We start from the raw sequence: 22,065 nt of genomic DNA, 5'->3' as shown, positions 1-22,065 counted from the left end.
AAACCGATATCCTACAAATTAGAGTGAGTGAGTTGGATTTGAACAGTCTTCCAGTTTTATCACGGCGTGTCAATTTAGTATGGTGGAAAGCTCGAAGTGAAACCCACGAGCACGGTGCTGACAAACCTAGAAACATAATTGGGGCGAACCGGGATTCGAACCCATACGAGAGCAAGATCTCCTGCCCATAAACAATTCAAAAGTTACATAATATAACTACGTATATTACAACAACCATCAAAATATTAACCACTTTTTAAAATTAACGGAAAGACATTGGGTAGCCTCGTGTGAAATGCTTAAAAATTGCATGTCGAGGTTCGGTAGCGTACCGGTAAAATATGTGAAGTCGTCAGAGTATATATATATATTTATTATTTATTATGAAACAAATATTTGATTTACACGAAAATAATTTATGAACGAATGCACGTAATCATGCTGTTTACATGAACATCGACGTCAACAACTCCTTGAATATATTGCGCGAATAGGATGTAAACTGATACCATTGAGGTCGTGTTGTCATCACATGCCACAGCGAGGCTGGGTCAAAGAGGTCAGATGCCGTCCTCGCTCGTGGAGCATTTGGTGACGTCACAATAGAGGGAGGTAAGGAGTTAATACAGCGGTTCTCATAACGTTTTCATTACATTTCCTGAGTTTAAGTAGATCCTTAACCTGCTGTATGTAAATATCACTTGCTCAGGAACGATTCTGTTGTGAGTCATCACAATTGACCTATGTCCGTTGTTTGTGACCGATATGTATCCTACCCCCTATCCGTAATGGGCACGGCCCACGCTATAAACAAACTGGGAAACTTCAAGTGGTTAACTGTTCAGAACACTCCCGTGGCATGTAGAGGTAAACATTAAGCTGTGGGTAAGTTGACAGCAGTTTGATTATTATCATTGATAACTTATGAATAAGATAAGTAACGTGAAGATGTAAGTACTGTTAATGTACGAAATAATAACTGTTGATGAACTGTACGTGTATGTAATCATTCTGAAACGGACCCGTGAAGATCCGGGGTAGAATACATCTTCAGCAACCCATGCTTGCCGTAAAAGGCGACTATGCTTGTCGTAAGAGGCGACTAACGGGATCGGGTGGTCAGGCTTGCTGACTTGGTTGATGCATGTCATCATATCCCAATTGCGTGGATCGATGCTCATGATATCAATCACTGGATTGTCCGGTCCAGACTCGATTATTTACAGACCGCCGTCATATAGCCGGAATATTGCTGAGTGCGGCGTTAAACAACAAACAAACAATCATTCTGCAACGGCTTAAGAAAGGTGGCATTCGCTTATGCCATGTATGTATACCTTTTCCCCTCCGTTAACTGAGTGTTGTTGTTTTTTTCAGTTAAGGCCGAGTCATTGTTATTATGTGTAATACCGTAAACATGTATTTAGGGTAAGCAAGGTCTGTAATTATTATACATAATTAATTTTGAGTTATGAGCCAAGTGGTGTACCGTATTTGACAAAAATAAATCCAACTTGAAAACTTTTAACAGCTTAATCATTTTGTTTTTATGTTTGTATACATATATCAGTATGTAATAATCAGTGAGCAAATACTGTACTTATCTGAAAATATTGAATTTACATCTTATAAATCAAGTGAAATAACGTTTTAGAATAATTTAAAATAACCTCATCAGAGTTTTTCCACATTTATCAACTCGTGTTGATATATATTTGACATCAAAAGACACGAGGGTGAGATTTTATTTATCACCCAACATCATTCTTCCAACATTTTCAGTTTGTAGACAGGAATAAGCAGTGTCTTAAGTGTAAAAAGTACTGCCTCAGCAGGAGCCATGGGGTGATGTCATTTGATTGTGACGTCATGGTAACCAATGGCGACACAATGGTCTGCAAAGCAGTGTGATACAATTCATTGCAGCGGTATCTACAAGGTAGATTTCGCTTGATCTACCCCATTCGATATCTCCTGTTGTGTGGGAGTCAGTTTTGGAATATAAATAACATTTTATGCCGGAACTTCTTTCAGTCGGTCTCAGTGACGCTGTAGTTTTCAAAGACAATACATAGTAAATAGAACATTTGTCTTTTCTCGTCGAAAACCTATTTATTTCATCTCAAAGGCTGCTGAAAGTTGACATTTTCACTCGTTGCTGATCAATTTGTCCGGTCAATCGATGAGATAAAAGTGTTATTGGGCAAGAAAATACAAATATCCTCTACTTAACACTGAAATGATTTTTTTTGAAAAAACAACATTACTTACAGGCACCGTGATATAGTTAGAACAATGTTGTTTGGCGTTAAACGACTCTCACGATCAAGTCACAAGTACCAGTATGAAAAAAGTTTAATGTCAATCTATACTACTCAAAAGAAGTTAAGGATCACCCAATTCTTTCATATTGGTAATGTTAATCTGTCATGGCATGAGAGCTTAACTATTGTAATATGGAAGAATCAGGTGATCCTTAACTTCTTTTGAGTAGTATATTATTGTGTCGTGCGAATCCTTTGTACTAACTTCAAACAATTGCTTTGTTTCAGGAATGCTGACTAAAGTTTTAGCCGTTCTTGTGTGTGCCTCAATTACCATGGCGTCATCAGGCACCATACGCGCCTGCCAGTACCCCGGATGTGAATGTAAAACTCACTCAGACTCAACTTACACACTGACGTGCGAGGAAGGCACAGTCTGGACCTTGAGCGGCTACCCACACGTGGCCAACACCACCACTAGTGTTCGACTGCAGTGTGGCGGAGAGCGCGTTGACATGGAACTATTTTTTAATCATAATATTGACCTGAAGTACGTGCAGGAGATGAGCATACAGGATTGTGTGACGTCCGGGCTGTTCGTGGAGGACATTGGTCTCTCGCTGCTCACCAAGCTGGACTTAAACAATGTCACGATGTTGAACAATACACTGAGTGACCTCGTGACTTGGTGCCCCCACCTCGACACCCTGCGCGTGACCCACGCAGATCCCACCATCTTATCACATGAGTGTACATTACCTTTGGAAGCTCGACTACCTGGTTTATTGAACGATAATATCAACAAAACCGATGCCAATTGCAGTGTAATTACAACAGCGATAAATCATTTAAAAATACTCGATTTAAGACATAATGATTTAACAAATGTTCCGTTTATGGTGGGCATGTCGCCGAATGTATCTGTGTTATTTTTACAGTTCAACAAACTAGCAAGCCTTCCTTCTGACATATTTAATACTACATCAAACTTGACCATTCTTGATCTTTCGAGGAACCATTTGACGTCACTTCCGGTTCATGTGTTCTCAGAGCAAGTAATCATGAGGCATTTGAACCTGTCACATAATCGTCTATCCAGCCTCCCTTCTAGATTGTTGGCGAACACGCGGAGTCTGACAAATCTGGACCTCTCCTTCAACCGTCTCAAGTACATCCCTTCCTCCATGTTCCGCAACCTGCATCATCTGACAGTCCTAAACCTAACCGCCAACTCAATCTCCTTCCTGTTGCGCAGCCACTTCGCCAGTCTCACAAGTCTCGCGCAGCTGTATCTAGGTAACAACAACTTAAGGAGGATTCCTTACATCACTTCCTGTCACGAACTGGTGGTGGTAGACTTCCGGTATAACCAGATAATCAGCACCTATAGCACCTCCTTTAAGGGACTGAGTAAGCTAGAAGGCATCGGTATGAAACATAACAATCTCAAATCACTGATATTCCGTCATTTGTGTGTCTCTCCAAGACTCTCTATCCTCGACTTTTCCTTCAATAGCATCACCAGTCTGAACGTCAACCCAGCCCTCGATTCCAAAGAGCGGAATGAGAGTTCGTTCTCGATGCTTAGCAAGGTTGCATTTCTCCGCCTTGATCATAATAAATTGTCACACATCCATGGACTAGGGTCGGTGTTCACAGGCCTTAAATTTCTCTTTGTCGACAACAATATGATCATCAGCCTCCGCTTGTCACAGAAGGATCTTCCAGCATCTATTGAATGGTTCAGCGCCAGTTTCAATAAGATTGAATTGATAGAACACACTCTGTTCATGTCTTTACCTAACCTCAAAGCCATCAGCTTACAATCTAACTACCCTCATCTCACCTCTCTCCCTCTCCGTCTAGTACAAGTCGTGCCCAACAGCAGCCCCAAATTGTACCTATCGGGCAATCTTTTCATGTGTGACTGTAACATGGCCTATCTGAAAACGTACTATGAGGGCAGAAACAGACTTGCCTTTACGAAGAATTATCCAGTATTTGCGGATCTTGAAGACGTGAAATGTATCACCGAGAAGAACCTGACTGTAAGGAATCTTATTGACATCCCAGAGGACGAGTTTATGTGTTGGAGTAGAGGTATTGTTTGTGAGAGGTACTGCACGTGCTGCTTAGGAGAAGAAAGCAAGAGTTGCCCGTGTCTTCACGTGTGTCCCAGCGGCTGCCAGTGCTATGAGGGCGGGTCCCCCTGGGGCTGGTATGAATACAAAGTCTTCTGTGACAACGCCTCGATCACCATTGCCCCACACAACATACCTCCAGTGACCACGTATCTGCATCTTGAAAACAACAATATCATTGTGCTGGAGAAAAAAGACTTTTTCTATCTAATGCAACTGAAGAAACTATATTTGAACAACAACAGCATTGCGACTCTTAGGCCGGGTTGTTTCCGCGGTCTTGGTGACCTTAAGTATTTACACTTGCAGTTCAACCAGCTTCGGAGTCTGTCGGCCGAGATGCTGACGGGGCTAGGGAACCTCACCCATCTTTACCTTCGGAATAACCTCCTTCACACCTTAAGGTTGCACGTGTTCAGTAACCTCACGCACCTGGAGTACATTGACCTCCGTAACAATTTCCTCACTCGTCTGAGTACTGACTACTTTCCGACACAAACAACCCTGACCGCAATTAAAATTAACCACAATCCTCTCTCGTGTACCTGTTCTGATATAGAACAAACTCTCTCCTTTCTGGCGCTGTATGGCTACTGTGCATCAACAATGGACGATCTGTGGTGTTTCCATGAGAACAGATCAGATCACAGTGTCTTGGTCAATTCTGATTCAACATTAACGTTGAATTATTCTCATGACAATTCCATGGTGTTGATAAAGGACTTTGACATTGATAAGTGTTATGAGATTGTGACTCATTTTAACGAAACACGGTACGACAAACAGCGAATTGAAGAGGACGGCCGATATATTATCACCTTAATAATTCTATGTGTACTACTGATGATAGTTGTAGCGGTTGCTTGCGTGACTTACTGGAAACGTCAGGAGTTGCAGGCGTTGCTTTACGTCAAGTTCGGTGTTCGCTTTCGGTCAAAGAACGCCGACCTTGATGAAACGGGACGCACGTACGACGCCTTCGTGTCTTACAGCAGCCATGACGAGCGTTTGGTAGTCAAGGAGTTGGCTCCAATGTTGGAGGAAGGGAAGGGAGAAGAACGAGGACGACTTTACAGACTGTGTCTTCATTACCGGGACTTTCCAGTCGGAGATTGTATTGCAGACACTATCATAGAAAGCATTGAGGCCAGTAAACGCACTATCATGCTGCTCTCAGACAACTTCTTGGCAAGTGAGTGGTGCCGCTATGAGTTTCAGACCGCACACCACCATGTGCTTAAGGAACGCTCTCATCGGCTCATCATCGTGTTGTTGCATGACATTGACGACCGTAAGTTAGATCCAGACTTACGCGTGCATTTGAAGGCTGGCAACTTTTTGCGTTTCAATGACCCCTGGTTTTGGGAAAAGCTGTATTTCGCTCTGCCGGATGTACCGGTGGAAAAAGGCAACAAAGGGAGACAATTTAAGGAAGTTGATGCACCCGAAGATGGTGACGTAAATCTAAACTTTCAGTTTCCCGATGGTACTGTTTTATAGCAATACACAAAAGAATGACAAGATTGGATATTGATGCTCAGCACAAGTTTTTTAAATGCTTTTTTTCATTGTTTTATGTTATATATATAATAAATATTTGATTAAATTTTGTACATTTGAATAAATTGTTATGATAATCTGTGATACAATGTTATCTTTGCGACTTACTGAGCTAGTTCTTGGGGGATACGATTCTTTGCTTGATGTGTTGTCGAGTGTCTGTCTTGTAGGGATATCACACACTGCAGACACAAACGTTTAGAGACAGCGAATATCTGATCTTGTGTCTTCGACCACAGGTCGTTTAATTTGTATTAACATGTATTTGAAATGCTTGCCGTAAAACAGTGAACTAAATGGATGTAGTTTAATCTAACTGAAATTTCACACTGAACAATTTTCATGTTCATGATGTTTGCTATGTGAAGTAGAAATATATTTAAATATTCAACCTTCTCACGTTTCAATGACCACCACTATGACCTAATGATCTTAGTGGTACGACTCGTTTGAAACATATGGACACTTATATACAATATGTTTGTTGACATGAACGTAACGTAACTGACCCATGAAGATCCGGGGTAGAATATTTCTTCAGCAACCCATGCTTGCCGTAAAAGGCAACTGCTTGTCGTAAGAGGCGACTAACGGGATCGGGTGGTCAGGCTCGCTGACTTGGTTGATGCATGTCATCGTATCCCAATTGCGTAGATCGATGCTCATGATGCCAATCACTGGATTGTCTGGTCCAGACTCGATTATTTACAGACCGCCGTCATATGGGTGGAATATTGCTAAGTGTGGCGTTAAACAACATACAATCAATCAATGTATTTGAAAATAATCAAGCCGCCCTCTCTGTGGAGGTTCCACAACGGTGGTATTTCGGTGTTATTACTGTGTTGTCTGAAGCTGTTTTCTTATTATCATTACCGTATGTCTTGTATGATGTGTTAATCTGTTTCTGTATCCAGCCCCTAGTGGGTGTATATGTACAGTATAATATATCTTATCTTCATCTTCTAGAGCACCTGTCACTACCTGACCCAACAGTACCTCATTAAGAACACCAGACAATTCCTTGCTGAACCCTTTGCCCTCCCCTTCTCCCCCGACACATCTTCATCCGGCGTAGTCTGGCTTGAATTATGTTCAACTGCGACCAGTGAACAGGGACAGTGTGTGACATTTTTCTGTGCTTTTTTTTAACAGCCCCTCACATTTCACTAATAATTTTGACAGTTCTTCAAGGTAAGACAATGCAAAATTGCTCTTATGGGCAGCTTCAAAGAGTAACTGAAAGACGAGGCTGAGACTGTTGGTACATCACTCACACCAAGGACAGCAAGGGTTCTCTGTATGTCGTGAGTGTAGGAATAAGCTTAAAAAACATCTGTATTTTCTAGTGTCCAGTCGCAATAAAACCCCTTCGTGGGGTGTATGGAACCAAACACGCGCCATCCCCAAATCGATTTTCAACTCCTATTGTTAAGGCTTTTTTTTCTATTGACATGGGTTATATGTACTTTAAAAAAAATAAGATTAACAAAGGATTCAGAACACAAAGGTTTTTTGTTCAGCACATCTGTTCTTTGCACCTTGAATGTATAGATAGGATATGTTCAAAGACTCCTTCTTTACATAACGGGATCCCGTGATGATTCCGGGGTAGAATAGATCTTCAGCAACCCATGCTTGCCGTAAAAGGTGACTATGCTTGTCGTAAAAGGCGACTAACGGGATCGGGTGGTCAGGCTCGCTGACTTGGTTGATGCATGCCACCGATCCCAATTGCGTGGATCGCTACTCATGATATCAGTCACTGGATTGTCTGATCCAGACTCGTTAAATAACAAACACACAAACAAACAAACATCATTGGTGCCCTGTCGTCCAAGGCGCCGCAACTATCTCTTATAACCTATGACCGTGGGTTCAAAGTCCTCCATCGGTTGCTTTGAATAGCGTCAATGCCAGAGACTAACCAGTCTCGATTATCCGCCGAAACTGATTCCATTGGGCGTAAAATGTAAAATAGCGGTGAAATTTATGTGAACCCAAAAGGGTCAGTGAAAATCTAACCTACGTATACTTTGGCAATATGGCGCTGTCACCGTGTACACTGTGTACACACAACTAAAATTAAAATCGATGCGAAACTATGGAATCGTATTAGTGCCACAGTCTAAAATTCTTACATCTACGAAGATAATACTTACGTCTACGTAGAAGATACTTTAATCTACGCAGAAGATACTTACATCTACGTATGTGATATTATTATCGTACGTATCGTTTCCCAGACAGTGATATTGTCTTGTGCAGTTGCGAACCTAGTTGGATACAAACATTTATATTTTTAATAAAGGTGATTACTTATTTATAGTTAGATGTTTTGGAGCGTGTCAGTTGTATATTTTCATTTGTCCTTTTCTGTATTTAAACAACATACTGAGATCATTTCAAACTCTCAGGGCTAAAATAAAAAACACAAACTTCAGAATTGTACCTTCAGTGCTTTATAAGATGATGACGAGTATTGGTTTGATATAGGTTTACAGTTTGAATGATTCTCACCCCTTCATATTTACGTTTTACCTTAAACCTCATTTCCGTATAGGAGAAATCACGAGGATCAGCATATTTTTCCGGCTTAAACCAAGTTATGGTTGATATATAATTTCGCTAAAATTTTGAATATTGACCTATCGCTGTTTATTTGTTTGTAGTTTGTAGTTTGTAGAACTCGTTGTGCTCTCCTCTCTTTATTACGGTTGTAAGAGAGTGCGGCGTGTGTCATTCTCCAGTAACTTCGACAAATCAAAATGAAGATTTACTTTACGCAATGTTTAGATAATACTTCAATAAAGACACGTCAAGGTAGAAAGTCAAACAAAGCGGTCATTATCAATTAAGCCAGTGGTTATATATAACTGACCCGGAACTAGTGTCGATTACTCGAGAAAATATTGTTACCTGGACGAAAGTATTTTCTACGTAGATGTGAGCAGCATCCTCTTCGTAGATTAAAGTATCATCTACGTAAATATAAGTATCATCTACGTAGATGAAATATCACCTACGTAGATGAAGATGATATATATTTTGAAAGACTGTGGCACTAATACGCTTCCATACGCCTGAAGTATGGGTCACGAAGCTCGTGTCAGTTTTAATGTATTTCCCTCTGTCTCGCTGGGGAAATATAACAGTTATAACACTCGTATAGTAAAAACACTAACGCCTCGGGCACACATAATTAAATACGTTTATGACACTCTTCTCAGAATTCATATAATGTCCTCGCTATTGTTCGAGAAATAGAAACATACTGAATTCAGTACACATACTCATGTAATACCTTGTACGGCAAGAATGTACATGTAATGTTATGTATAATACAGGACTCATCCCGTGAAGATCCGGGGTAGAATAGGTCTTCAGCAACCCATGCTTGCCGCAAAAGGCGACTTTGCTTGACGTAAGAGGCGACTAACGGGATCGGGTGGTCAGGCTCGGTGACTTGGTTGATGCATGTCATCGTATCCCAATTGCGTGGATCGATGCTTATGATGTCAATCACTGGATTGTCTGGTCCAGACTCGATTATTTACTGACCGCCGTCATATAGCTGGAATACCGCGGAGTGTGGCGTTAAACAACAACCAAATAAAAATAAATTCTAACATGACTCGTTTGTATGCTGAGATTTTACAGGTCAAGTGTTTTCTCAATTAGCTTGTGGACAGGTCAAGGTTCAGGGTCAAGACCCCGTGGACAGTGTCGGAGATATTCCATGTATGGAACACGCCAAATCTACGCACATAAATTGGTTTGTGGCGAGATAAAGGATGTCTACTTTATGACTTGTTAATAGTTAATTGCTTCCGACATCTCAAGAGGCTTTACGTCATAATGGACAGTAGGCAGTACCGATCACAACGTGCATTGTGATTAAGTCGAGCAGAGATTCCCATAACATGAATACATGAGAATTGTAAAAACATAATTAGGCGGAAAAACCGATATCCTACGAATTAGAGTGAGTGAGTTGGGTTTGATGCCGCTTTGAACAGTATTCCAGTTTTATCACGGCGTGTCAATTTAGTATGGTGGAAAGCTCGAAGTGAAACCCACGAGCACGGTGCTGACAAACCTAGAAACATAATTGGGGCGAACCGGGATTCGAACCCATACGAGAGCAAGATCTCCTGCCCATAAACAATTCAAAAGTTACGTAATATAACTACGTATATTACAACAACCATAAAAATATTAACCACTTTTTAAAATTATCGGAAAGACATTGGGTAGCCTCGTGTGAAATGCGTAAAAATTGCATGTCGAGGTTCGGTAGCGTACCGGTGAAATATGTGAAGTCGTCAGAGTATATATATATTTATTATTTATTATGAAACAAATATTTGATTTACAGGAAAATAATTCATGAACGAATGCACGTAATCATGCTGTTTACATGAACATCGACGTCAACAACACCTTGAATATATTGCGCGAGTAGGATGTAAACTGATACCATTGAGGTCGTGTTGTCATCACATGCCACAGCGAGGCTGGGTCAAAGAGGTCAGATGCCGTCCTCGCTCGTGGAGCAGTTGGTGACGTCACAATAGAGGGAGGTAAGGAGTTATTACAGCGGTTCTCATAACGTTTTCATTACATTTCCTGAGTTTAAGTAGATCCTTTACCTGCTTGAGGTGTATGTAAATATCACTTGCTCAGGAACGATTCTTTTGTGAGTCATCACAATTGACCTATGTCCGTTGTTTGTGACCGATATGTATCCTACCCCCTATCCGTAATGGGCACGGCCCACGCTATAAACAAACTGAGAAACTTCAAGTGGATAACTGTTCATAACACTGTGCTGTATTAAGCTGTGGGTAAGTTGACAGCAGTTTGATTATTATCATTGATAACTTATGAATAAGATAAGTAACGTGAAGATGTAAGTACTGTTAATGTACTAAATAATAACTGTTGATGAACTGTACGTGTATGTATTCATTCTGAAACTGACCCGTGAAGATCCGGGGTAGAATAGATCTTCAGCAACCCATGCCGTAAAAGGCGACTATGCTTGTCGTAAAAGGCGACTAACGGGATTGGGTGGTCAGGCTTGCTGACTTGGTTGATGCATGTCATCATATCCCAATTGCGTGGATCGATGCTCATGATATCAATCACTGGATTGTCTGGTCTAGACTCGATTATTTACAGACCGCCGTCATATAGCCGGAATGTTGCTGAGTGCGGCGTTAAACAACAAACAAACAATCATTCTGCAACGGCTTAAGAAAAGGTGGCACATTGTACAGGACCCTCCGTTAGCGTGCTGAAAGGGACGCTGTTCAACTGTCTGTTGTTGTTTTTTTCCAGTTAAGGCCGAGTCATTGTAATTAAGTGTAATACCGTAAACTTGTATTGAGGGGAAGCAAGGTCTGTAATTATTATACATAATTAATTTTGAGTTATGAGCCAAGTGGTGTACCGTATTTGAAAAAAATAAATCCAACTTGACAACTTTTAACAGCTTAATCATTTTGTTTTTATGTTTGTATACATATATCAGTATGTAATAATCAGTGAGCAAATACTGTACTTATCTGAAAATATTGAATTGACATCTTATAAATCAAGTGAAATAACGTTTTAGAATAATTTAAAATAACCTCATCAGAGTTTTTCCACATTTATCAACTCGTGTTGATATATATTTGACATCAAAAGACACGAGGGTGAGATTTTATTTATCACCCAACATCATTCTTCCAACGTTTTCAGTTTGTAGACAGGAATAAGCAGTGTCTTAAGTGTAAAAAGTACTGCCTCAGCAGGAGCCATGGGGTGATGTCATTTGATTGTGACGTCATGGTAACCAATGGCGACACAGTGGTCTGCAAAGCAGTGTGATACAATTTCATTGCAGCGATGTCTACAAGGTAGATTTCGCTTGATCTACCCCATTCGATATCTCCTGTTGTGTGGGAGTCAGTTTTGGAATATAAATAACATTTTATAACTACTTTCAGCCTGCCTCAGTGGCGCTGTGGTTTTCAAAGACAATACATATAGTAAATAGAACATTTGTCTATTCTCGTCGAAAACCGATTTATGTCATCTCGAAGGCTGTAAGAGGTTGACATTTCCACTCGTTGCTGATCAATTTGTCCGGTCAATCGATGAGATAAAAGTGTTATTGGGCAAGAAAATACAAATATATTCTACTTAACACTGAAATGATTATTTAAAAAAAAAAAAAAATTACTTACAGGCACCGTGATATAGTTAGAACAATGTTGTTTGGCGTTGAACAACCCTCACGATCAAGTCACAAGTACCAGTTTGAAAAAGGTTTAATGTCAATCTATACTACTCAAAAGAAGTTAAGGATCACCCAATTCTTTCATATTGGTAATGTTAATCTGTCATGGCATGAGAGCTTAACTATTGTAATATGGAAGAATCAGGTGATCCTTAACTTCTTTTGAGTAGTATATTATTGTGTCGTGCGAATCCTTTGTACTAAGTTCGAACAATTGCTTTGTTTCAGGAATGCTGACCCAATGTTTGGCCGTTCTTGTGTGTGCCTCAATTACCATGGCGTCATCAGACACCATACGCGCCTGCCAGTACCCCGGATGTGAATGTAAAACTCGCTCAGACTCAACTTACACACTGACGTGCGAGGAAGGCACAGTCTGGACCTTGAGCGGCTACCCACACGTGGCTAACACCACCACTAGTGTTCGACTGCAGTGTGGCGGAGAGCGCGTTGACATGGAACTATTTTTTAATCATAATATTGACCTGAAGTACGTGCAGGAGATGAGCATACAGGATTGTGTGACGTCCGGGCCGTTCGTGGAGGACATTGGTCTCTCGCTGCTCACCAAGCTGGACTTAAACAATGTCACGATGTTGAACAATACACTGAGTGACCTCGTGACTTGGTGCCCCCACCTCGACACCCTGCGCGTGACCCACGCAGATCCCACCATCTTATCACATGAGTGTACATTACCTTTGGAAGCTCGACTACCTGGTTTATTGAACGATAATATCAACAAAACTGACGCCAATTGCAGTGTAATTACAACAGCGATAAATCATTTAAAAATACTCGATTTAAGACATAATGATTTAACAAATGTTCCGTTTATGGTGGGCATGTCGCCGAATGTATCTGTGTTATTTTTACAGTTCAACAAACTAGCAAGCCTTCCTTCTGACATATTTAATACTACATCAAACTTGACCATTCTTGATCTTTCGAGGAACCATTTGACGTCACTTCCGGTTCATGTGTTCTCAGAGCAAGTAATCATGAGGCATTTGAACCTGTCACATAATCGTCTATCCAGCCTCCCTTCTAGATTGTTGGCGAACACGCGGAGTCTGACAAATCTGGACCTCTCCTTCAACCGTCTCAAGTACATCCCTTCCTCCATGTTCCGCAACCTGCATCATCTGACTGTCCTAAACCTAACCGCCAACTCAATCTCCTTCCTGTTGCGCAGCCACTTCGCCAGTCTCACAAGTCTCGCGCAGCTGTATCTAGGTAACAACAACCTAAGGAGGATTCCTGACATCACTTCCTGTCACGAACTGCTAGTGGTAGACTTCCGGTATAACCAGATAATTAGCACCTATAGCACCTCCTTTAAGGGACTGAGTAAGCTAGAAGGCATCGGTATGAAACATAACAGTCTCAAATCACTGATATTCCGTCATTTGTGTGTCTCTCCAGGACTCTCTATCCTCGACTTTTCCTTCAATAACATCACCAGTCTGAACGACAACCCAGCCCTCGATTCCAAAGAACGGAATGAGAGTTCGTTCTCGATGCTTAACAAGGTTGCATTTCTCCGCCTTGATCATAATAAATTGTCACAAATCCATGGACTAGGGTCGGTGTTCACAGGCCTTAAATCTCTCTTTGTCGACAACAATATGATCATCAGCCTCCGCTTGTCACAGAAGGATCTTCCAGCATCTATTGAATGGTTCAGCGCCAGTTTCAATAAGATTGAATTGATAGAACACACCCTGTTCATGTCTTTACCTAACCTCAAAGCCATCAGCTTACAATCTAACTACCCTCATCTCACCTCTCTCCCTCTCCGTCTAGTACAAGTCGTGCCCAACAGCAGCCCCAAATTGTACCTATCGGGCAATCTGTTCATGTGTGACTGTAACCTGGCCTATCTGAAAACGTACTATCAGGGCAGAAACAGACTTGCCTTTACGAAGAATTATCCAGTATTTGCGGATCTTGAAGACGTGAAATGTATCACCGAGAAGAACTTGACTGTAAGGAATCTTATTGACATCCCAGAGGACGAGTTTATGTGTTGGAGTAGAGGTATTGTTTGTGAGAGGTACTGCACGTGCTGCTTAGGAGAAGAAAGCAAGAGTTGCCCGTGTCTTCACGTGTGTCCCAGCGGCTGCCAGTGCTATGAGGGAGGGTCCCCCTGGGGCTGGTATGAATACAAAGTCTTCTGTGACAACACCTCGATCACCATTGCCCCACACAACATACCTCCAGTGACCACGTATCTGCATCTTGAAAACAACAATATCATTGTGCTGGAGAAAAAAGACTTTTTCTATCTAATGCAACTGAAGAAACTATATTTGAACAACAACAGCATTGCGACTCTCAAGCCGGGTTGTTTCCTAGGTCTTGGTGACCTTACGTATTTACACTTGCAGTTCAACCAGCTCCGGAGTCTGTCGGCTGAGATGCTGACGGGGCTAGGGAACCTCACCCATCTATACCTTCGGAATAACCTCCTTCACACCTTAAGGTTGCACGTGTTCAGTAACCTCACGCACCTGGAGTACATTGACCTCCGTAACAATTTCCTCACTCGTCTGAGTACTGACTACTTTCCGACACACACAACCCTGACCGCCATTAAAATTACCCACAATCCTCTCTCGTGTACCTGTTCTGATATAGAACAAACTCTCTCCTTTCTGGCGCTGTATGGCTACTGTGCATCAACAATGGACGATCTGTGGTGTTTCCATGAGAACAGATCAGATCACAGTGTCTTGGTCAATTCTGATTCAACATTAACGCTGAATTATTCTCATGACAATTCCATGGTGTTGATAAAGGACTTTGACATTGATAAGTGTTATGAGATTGTGACTCATTTTAACGAAACACGGTACGACAAACAGCGAATTGAAGAGGACGGCCGATATATTATCACCTTAATAATTCTATTTGTACTACTGATGATAGTTGTAGCGGTTGCTTGCGTGACTTACTGGAAACGTCAGGAGTTGCAGGCGTTGCTTTACGTCAAGTTCGGTGTTCGCTTTCGGTCAAAGAACGCCGACCTTGATGAAACGGGACGCACGTACGACGCCTTCGTGTCTTACAGCAGCCATGACGAGCGTTTGGTAGTCAAGGAGTTGGCTCCAATGTTGGAGGAAGGGAAGGGAGAAGAACGAGGACGGCTTTATAGACTGTGTCTTCATTACCGGGACTTTCCAGTCGGAGATTGTATTGCAGACACTATCATAGAAAGCATTGAGGCCAGTAAACGCACTATCATGCTGCTCTCAGACAACTTCTTGGCAAGTGAGTGGTGCCGCTATGAGTTTCAGACCGCACACCACCATGTGCTTAAGGAACGCTCTCATCGGCTCATCATCGTGTTGTTGCATGACATTGACGACCGTAAGTTAGATCCAGACTTACGCGTGCATTTAAAGGCTGGCAACTTTTTGCGTTTCAATGACCCCTGGTTTTGGGAAAAGCTGTATTTCGCTCTGCCGGATGTACCGGTGGAAAAAGGCAACAAGGGGAGACAATTCAAGGAAGCTGATGCACCCGAAGATGGTGACGTAAATCTAAACTTTCATTTTCCCGATGGTACTGTTTTATAGCAATACACAAAAGAATGACAAGATTGGATATTGATGCTCAGCACAATTTTTTTAAATGCTTTTTTTCATTGTTTTATGTTATATATATAATAAATATTTGATTAAATTTTGTACATTTGAATAAATTTGTATGATAAACTGTGATACAATGTTATCTTTGCGACCTACTGAGCTGGTTTTGGGGGGATACGATTCTTTGCTTGATGTGTTGTCGAGTGTCTGTCTTGTAGGGATATCACACACTGCAGACACAAACTTTTAGAGACAGCGAATATCTGATCTTGTGTCTTCGACACCAGACAGTCACTAGTTGACCACAGGTCGTTTAATGCACTGCATACATGTATTTGAAATGCTTGCCGTAAAACAGTGAACTAAATGGATGTAGTTTAATCTAACTGAAATTTCACACTGAACAATTTTCATGTTCATGATGTTTGCTATGTGAAGTAGAAATATATTTAAATATTCAACCTTTTCACGTTTCAATGACCACCACTATGGCCTAATGATCTTAGTGGTACGACTCGTTTGAAACATATGGACACTTATATACAATATGTTTGTTGACATGAACGTAACGTAACTGACCCATGAAGATCCGGGGTAGAATATTTCTTCAGCAACCCATGCTTGCCGTAAAAGGCAACTGCTTGTCGTAAGAGGCGACTAACGGGATCGGGTGGTCAGGCTCGCTGACTTGGTTGATGCATGTCATCGTATCCCAAATGCGTAGATCGATGCTCATGATGCCAATCACTGGATTGTCTGGTCCAGACTCGATTATGTACAGACCGCCGTCATATGGGTGGAATATTGCTAAGTGTGGCGTTAAACAACATACAATCAATTAATGTATTTGAAGTGAGTCAAGCTGCCCTATCTGTGGAGGTTCCACAACGGTGGTATTTCGGTGTTATTACTATGTTGTCTGAAACTGTCTTCTTGTGTATATGTACAGTATAATATATCTTATCTTCATCTTCTAGAGCACCTGTCACTACCTGACCCAACAGTACCTCATTAAGAACACCAGACAATTCCTTGCTGAACCCTTTGCCCTCCCCTTCTCCCCCGACACATCTTCATCCGGCGTAGTCTGGCTTGAATTATGTTCAACTGCGACCAGTGAACAGGGACAGTGTGTGACATTTTTCTGTGCTTTTTTTAAACAGCCCCTCACATTTCACTAATAATTTTGACAGTTCTTCAAGGTAAGACATTGCAAAATTGCTCTTATGGGCAGCTTCAAAGAGACAGTGTGTGATATTTTTCTGTGCTTTTTTTTAACAGCCCCTCACATTTCACTAATAATTTTGACAGTTCTTCAAGGTAAGACAATGGAAAATTGCTCTTATGGGCAGCTTCAAAGAGTAACTGAAAGACGAGGCTGAGACTGTTGATACATCACTCACACCAAGGACAGCAAGGGTTCTCTGTGTGTCGTGAGTGTAGGAATAAGCTTAAAAAACATCTCTGTTTTTTCTAGTGTCCAGTCGCAATAAAACCCCTTCGTGGGGTATGTGGAACCAAACATGCGTCATCCGCAAATCGATTTTCAACTCCTATTGTTAAGGCTTTTTTTTCTATTGACATGGGTTATATGTACTTGAAAAAAATAAGATTAACAAAGGATTCAGAACACAAAGGTTTTTTGTTCAGCACATCTGTTGTTTGCGCCTTGAATGTATAGATAGGATATGTTCAAAGACTCCTTCTTTACATCACGGGATCCCGTGATGATTCCGGGGAGGGAATAGGTCTTCAAAAACCCATGCTTGTCGCAAAAGGCAACTATGTTTGTCGTAAGAGGCGACTAACGGGCCCGGGTGGTCAGGCTCGCTGTCTTGGTTAATGCATGTCATTGTATCCCAATTGCGTAGATCGATGCTCATGATATCAATCACTGGGTTGTCTGGTCCAGACTCAGTTATTTACAGACCCTTGTCATATAGATGGAATATTGCCAGGTGCGGCGTTAAATAACAAACACACACACAAACAAACAAACAAACAAACATCATCGGTGCCCCGTCGTCCAAGGCGCCGCAACTATCTCTTAACCTATGACCGTGGTTTCAAAGTCCTACATCGGTTGCTTTGAATAGCGTCAACGCCAGAGAATAACCAGTCTCGATTATCCGCCGAAACTGATTCCGTTGGGCGTAAGATAATATTTATATCTACGTAGATGATACTTTGATCTACGCAGAAGATACTTTCATCTACGTATGTGATATTATTATCGTACGTATCGCTACCCAGACAGTGATATTGTCTTGTGCAGTTGCGACCCTAGTTGAATACAAACATTTATATTTTTAGTAAAGGTGATTACTTATTTAGTATTAATTTAATTAGATGTTTTGGAGCATGTTGGTCGTATATTTTCATTTGGCCTTTTCTGTATTTAAACAACATACTGAGATCATTTCAACTTGTCAAACTCTCAGGGCTAAAATAAAAACACAAACTTCAGAATTGTACCTTCAGTGCTTCCAAGGATGATGACGAGTAGGTTTATAGTTTGATTTATTCTCACCCCTTCATTTTCACGTTTTACCTTAAACCTCATTTCCGTATAGGTGAAATCACGAGGAGCTTTAACCAAGTTATGGTGATATATAATTTCGCTACAATTTTGAATATTGACGTATCGCTGTTTATTTGTTTGTAGTTTGTAGAACTCCTTGTGCTCTCTTCTCTGTATTGCGGTTGTAAGAGAGTATGGCGTGTGTCCTTCCCCAGTAACTTCGGCACACTGAAATGAAGATTTACTTTACGCAATGTTTAGATAATACCTCAGTAAAGACATGTCAAGGTAGAAAGTCAAACATATCGGTCATTATTAATTAAGCCAGTGGTTACATATAACTGACCCGGAACTAGTGTCGATTACTCGAGAAAATATTGTTACCTGGACGAAAGTATTTTCTACGTAGATGTGAGCAGCATCCTCTTCGTAGATTAAAGTATCATCTACGTAAATATAAGTATCATCTACGTAGATGAAATATCATCTACGTAGATGAAGATGATATTTATTTTTAAAGTCTGTGGCACTAATACACTTCCATACGAATCAGAGATTCGAACAAAGATCAAGGCTAGCTTTCGGCACATTACATTTTAGTTCCACCAATTGGCCCCAAGGCCATCGTGCGCCGTAAGAGCTGAATTTTACTCACTATATGATGACCTATGACAAAAATCGCGAATTTGAAATATTACTCCGCAAATTGAAGTGTCCAATATCAGTGCGTTTCAGGAAATATCAGTTAATATCTGAATGTATCAAAGAGCATCTCGAGTTTCCTAAGAATGATTTCATCTGACACAGACATTTTCATCGTCTACCTACTCGTGTTACACAGTTAATTGCAGTTTCACAGGTAACCCCAGATGAATGTGGGTTCTCATTCCAGGGTCAGTGATGGCTCCAGGTGTTCGCAAAGACTATTTTAGTTGTATCATGATGTGCCAGCTTAATGTTGGAGGAAAGCTTGAAGTGATGCTCGCGCTTGACGTTTGCCACTTCGGTTAAATCCACGGGCACTGGTATAGGGCTAGCCTTGCTCCAAGGCTGCACTGAAAAAATAATCCATGGATGTGTAGTAATTCTATCCTCCTAATGGAAAGTCTAGATACGTGGTAAGGACTACAGTCTCTTATAGGGACAACTTGTTCTTAATATTTACATAATTTGGAACTTATGATTAAAACTAATAATTACTGCCTTAGAGACTTGTGCAAGTCTAGTATATGGCCGACAAATCGAGGAACATGAGCAGGGCAAATCTGGGATTCAAGCCCACGGCAAGGTCTTATGTACAGCCTGATAATGTTGGATTATTAAACAGCAACGTTATCTGGTTGTGACGCTTTGTCAATGACAATATCATTATTATAACCATAACGATACCAGGGCCCATTTGCACAAAGCGATCTTAGCGCTAAGATGATTGTAGGGTGGGTGAGTTGGGTTTAACGCCGCTTTTAACATTATTCCAGTTATATCACAGCGTGTCAGCTTAATGTGGGAGGAAAGCACGAAGTGATGCAGGTCTCAGACGTTTACCACTTCGGTGAAACCCACGAGCACGGGTATGGTGCTGACAAACTTAGAAACATAATTGGGGCGAATCGGGATTCGAACCCACAATCATAGGTTTCTGGCGTACCCAAGGGACGCAACTCTGCACAGCAAATCGCGGCGCCTTAGACGACTGGGCCACCCGTGCCCCCTAAAATGATTGTAACTCCCATACTTTAACATAGACTTACGACAGTCTTAGCGCTAAGATGCATTAACATATTAATTAAATAAACGGAAGTACGAATAAAATTTGCCCTATGTTTAACGATGTCGAAGGATAGGAAGAGCGCTTCAAGCAAAGACTGTTGTTCCACTAGGCCAGGATCTACTCGCACAGAACAATCTTCTAAGAGCTACAATTATTGTAAATCTTAAGGTCGCGATCTTAGGCATCGGCTACAATCGCCATCCACTTGCACAAAGTGATATTAATTGGGACCTTCCTTAAAACTATGCAAGGTGTAATGGAGGAAGGTACTGTTGTGTGTCGTTACCGGTTCCACTTATTGTATGCGCAGCAAGCTATGCGCGTTTGCAGATAGGTGTCGAGTTTAAGATATTCGTACCTCCACCGTTGAAGATTCCAATCTTAACTAACATTACGATCTTAAATCTAAGCCGTCTTACGATCGCGCTAAGATCGGTTTGTGCAAGTGGAATAGGACAATGGTATGGTGATCGTAAAGTTGACGGCAGGCGCCTAAGATCAATCGTAACTAAGATTGTTCTGTGCAAGTGGACTCTGGTGTTGCAATTTGTATCTTACAAAGGCGTTGTTTATTCTGACACGATTGCTAAAATCAGAATTACTTTTAAATGTCAGACCAACACATATAGAATAATAGATGAAAACTGAAAGATGGAATCTATTTTACGCTAACACATGACAAAAATCGCGAATTTGATGTGTACTCTATATGTAGAAGGTGTCCAATATCCAAGTGTTTCAAGGAATATCAATTAATATCTGACTGTATCAAGAGCATACGGAGTTTCCTAAAGATGATTTCAGCTGACACTCAAACACTTTCATCGCCTACATACTCGTGTTACACAATTAATTGCAGTCTGGTAACTCAAGATCAATGTGGGTTCTCATTACAAAGTCTAGACATGAACTGGACACAGACCCCGTGCGGGAGACGTTGCTTCCGGTTGCGACGTTCACACCATGAAGCAGATTGGACAGATCCATGGGGAGGTGACAGAACAGCGTAACCGTCTGTAGGCTATCTGTTACGACATATCACTACCAACAGCTCGCATCAGCAACACCTGATCATATTGGCCACACATTGGCAGCTAATTGCCTAATGTGAGGTCTAGTTACAAGTCTACTGTCTGGAAGAACAAATTGCGATATAGTTTGTCTGGCCCTATATGCATGTACCATATGGAGTTATATATTCTTTTGACCGCCTCCGTGGTCTAGTGGTAGAGCGTCCGCCCGGAGAGCGGAAGGTCCGGGGTTCGATCCCCGGCCGCGTCATACCAAAAGACGTTAACAGATGGTATTTGTTGTTACCCTGTCTGGCGCTCGGCATTAAGGGGGTAAAACAAGGACTGGTCTGCTCGGAGTAAGTATACTGTGTCTGAGTGAGGTATTTATGTTAAACTGCGGCATGGTATCTCAGTGAGCTAGCACTATAAATCGGCATCAGTCCGGACTAGTACAAGCAGCCACACAAACACAAACACGTACATTCACGTCGCTATATAAGTGCAATAATCTTGGACGCGACGTTAAACCCCATTTCACCTCACCTATATATTCTTTAGCGTTTCATCAATTATTTTCGTTCTAAAATGACTGTGTAGGTAGGCCCACGGTCTTACCTCATTCTCATTAGGATGTGGGAGGCGTCACGGGTGGCCGAGCCCGCATTTGGCTGTGCAGAGTAGCGTCCCTTGGGCACGCTAGAAACCTATGGTCATGGATTCGATTCCCGGTTCGACCCGATAAACGTGTTCGACGTTTTTCAGCACAATTATTTGTGTACGTCGGTTTCACCAAAGTGGTATATGAATCACTTCGGGCTTTCCTCCCACATCAAGCTGCCACGGCGTAATATATTAAACCCAACTCACTCACTCACTATGCTTTTGGCTACGGAAGGGTAGCTATTGTTTAATC

The 22,065-nt window shown here is 41.5% G+C and overlaps 1 protein-coding gene across 1 annotated transcript; it reads left to right on the top strand.

Annotated features, from left to right (window-relative positions):
* The first annotated feature begins 823 nt into the window (after positions 1–823).
* LOC124152092 lies at positions 824–15,957 on the top strand. Its single transcript, XM_046524844.2, has 4 exons — positions 824–885; positions 2,553–5,904; positions 10,478–10,548; positions 12,483–15,957. The coding sequence occupies exons 2-4, from the start codon at positions 2,555–2,557 to the stop codon at positions 15,833–15,835; spliced, it is 6,774 nt and encodes a 2,257-aa protein (XP_046380800.2). The 5' UTR covers positions 824–885; positions 2,553–2,554; the 3' UTR covers positions 15,836–15,957.
* The last annotated feature ends 6,108 nt before the right edge of the window (positions 15,958–22,065 follow it).

The sequence above is a fragment of the Haliotis rufescens genome, unplaced genomic scaffold (assembly GCF_023055435.1).
Source record: "Haliotis rufescens isolate VD_foot unplaced genomic scaffold, xgHalRufe1.0.p SCAF_32, whole genome shotgun sequence".
Classification (NCBI taxonomy): domain Eukaryota; kingdom Metazoa; phylum Mollusca; class Gastropoda; order Lepetellida; family Haliotidae; genus Haliotis; species Haliotis rufescens.
Note: the sequence above shows the minus strand (reverse complement) of the source record. Positions and strands in the feature narration are given on the sequence as shown.

Coding starts and splice junctions, on each gene's coding strand:
- LOC124152092 (XM_046524844.2), top strand. CDS start 2,555: ATGCTGACTAAAGTTTTAGCCGTTCTTGTGTGTGCCTCAATTACCATG. Junction 5,905..10,477: donor CCCGATGGTACTGTTTTATA/GCAATACACAAA, acceptor CACATGCCACAG/CGAGGCTGGGTCAAAGAGGT. Junction 10,549..12,482: donor TGACGTCACAATAGAGGGAG/GTAAGGAGTTAT, acceptor GCTTTGTTTCAG/GAATGCTGACCCAATGTTTG.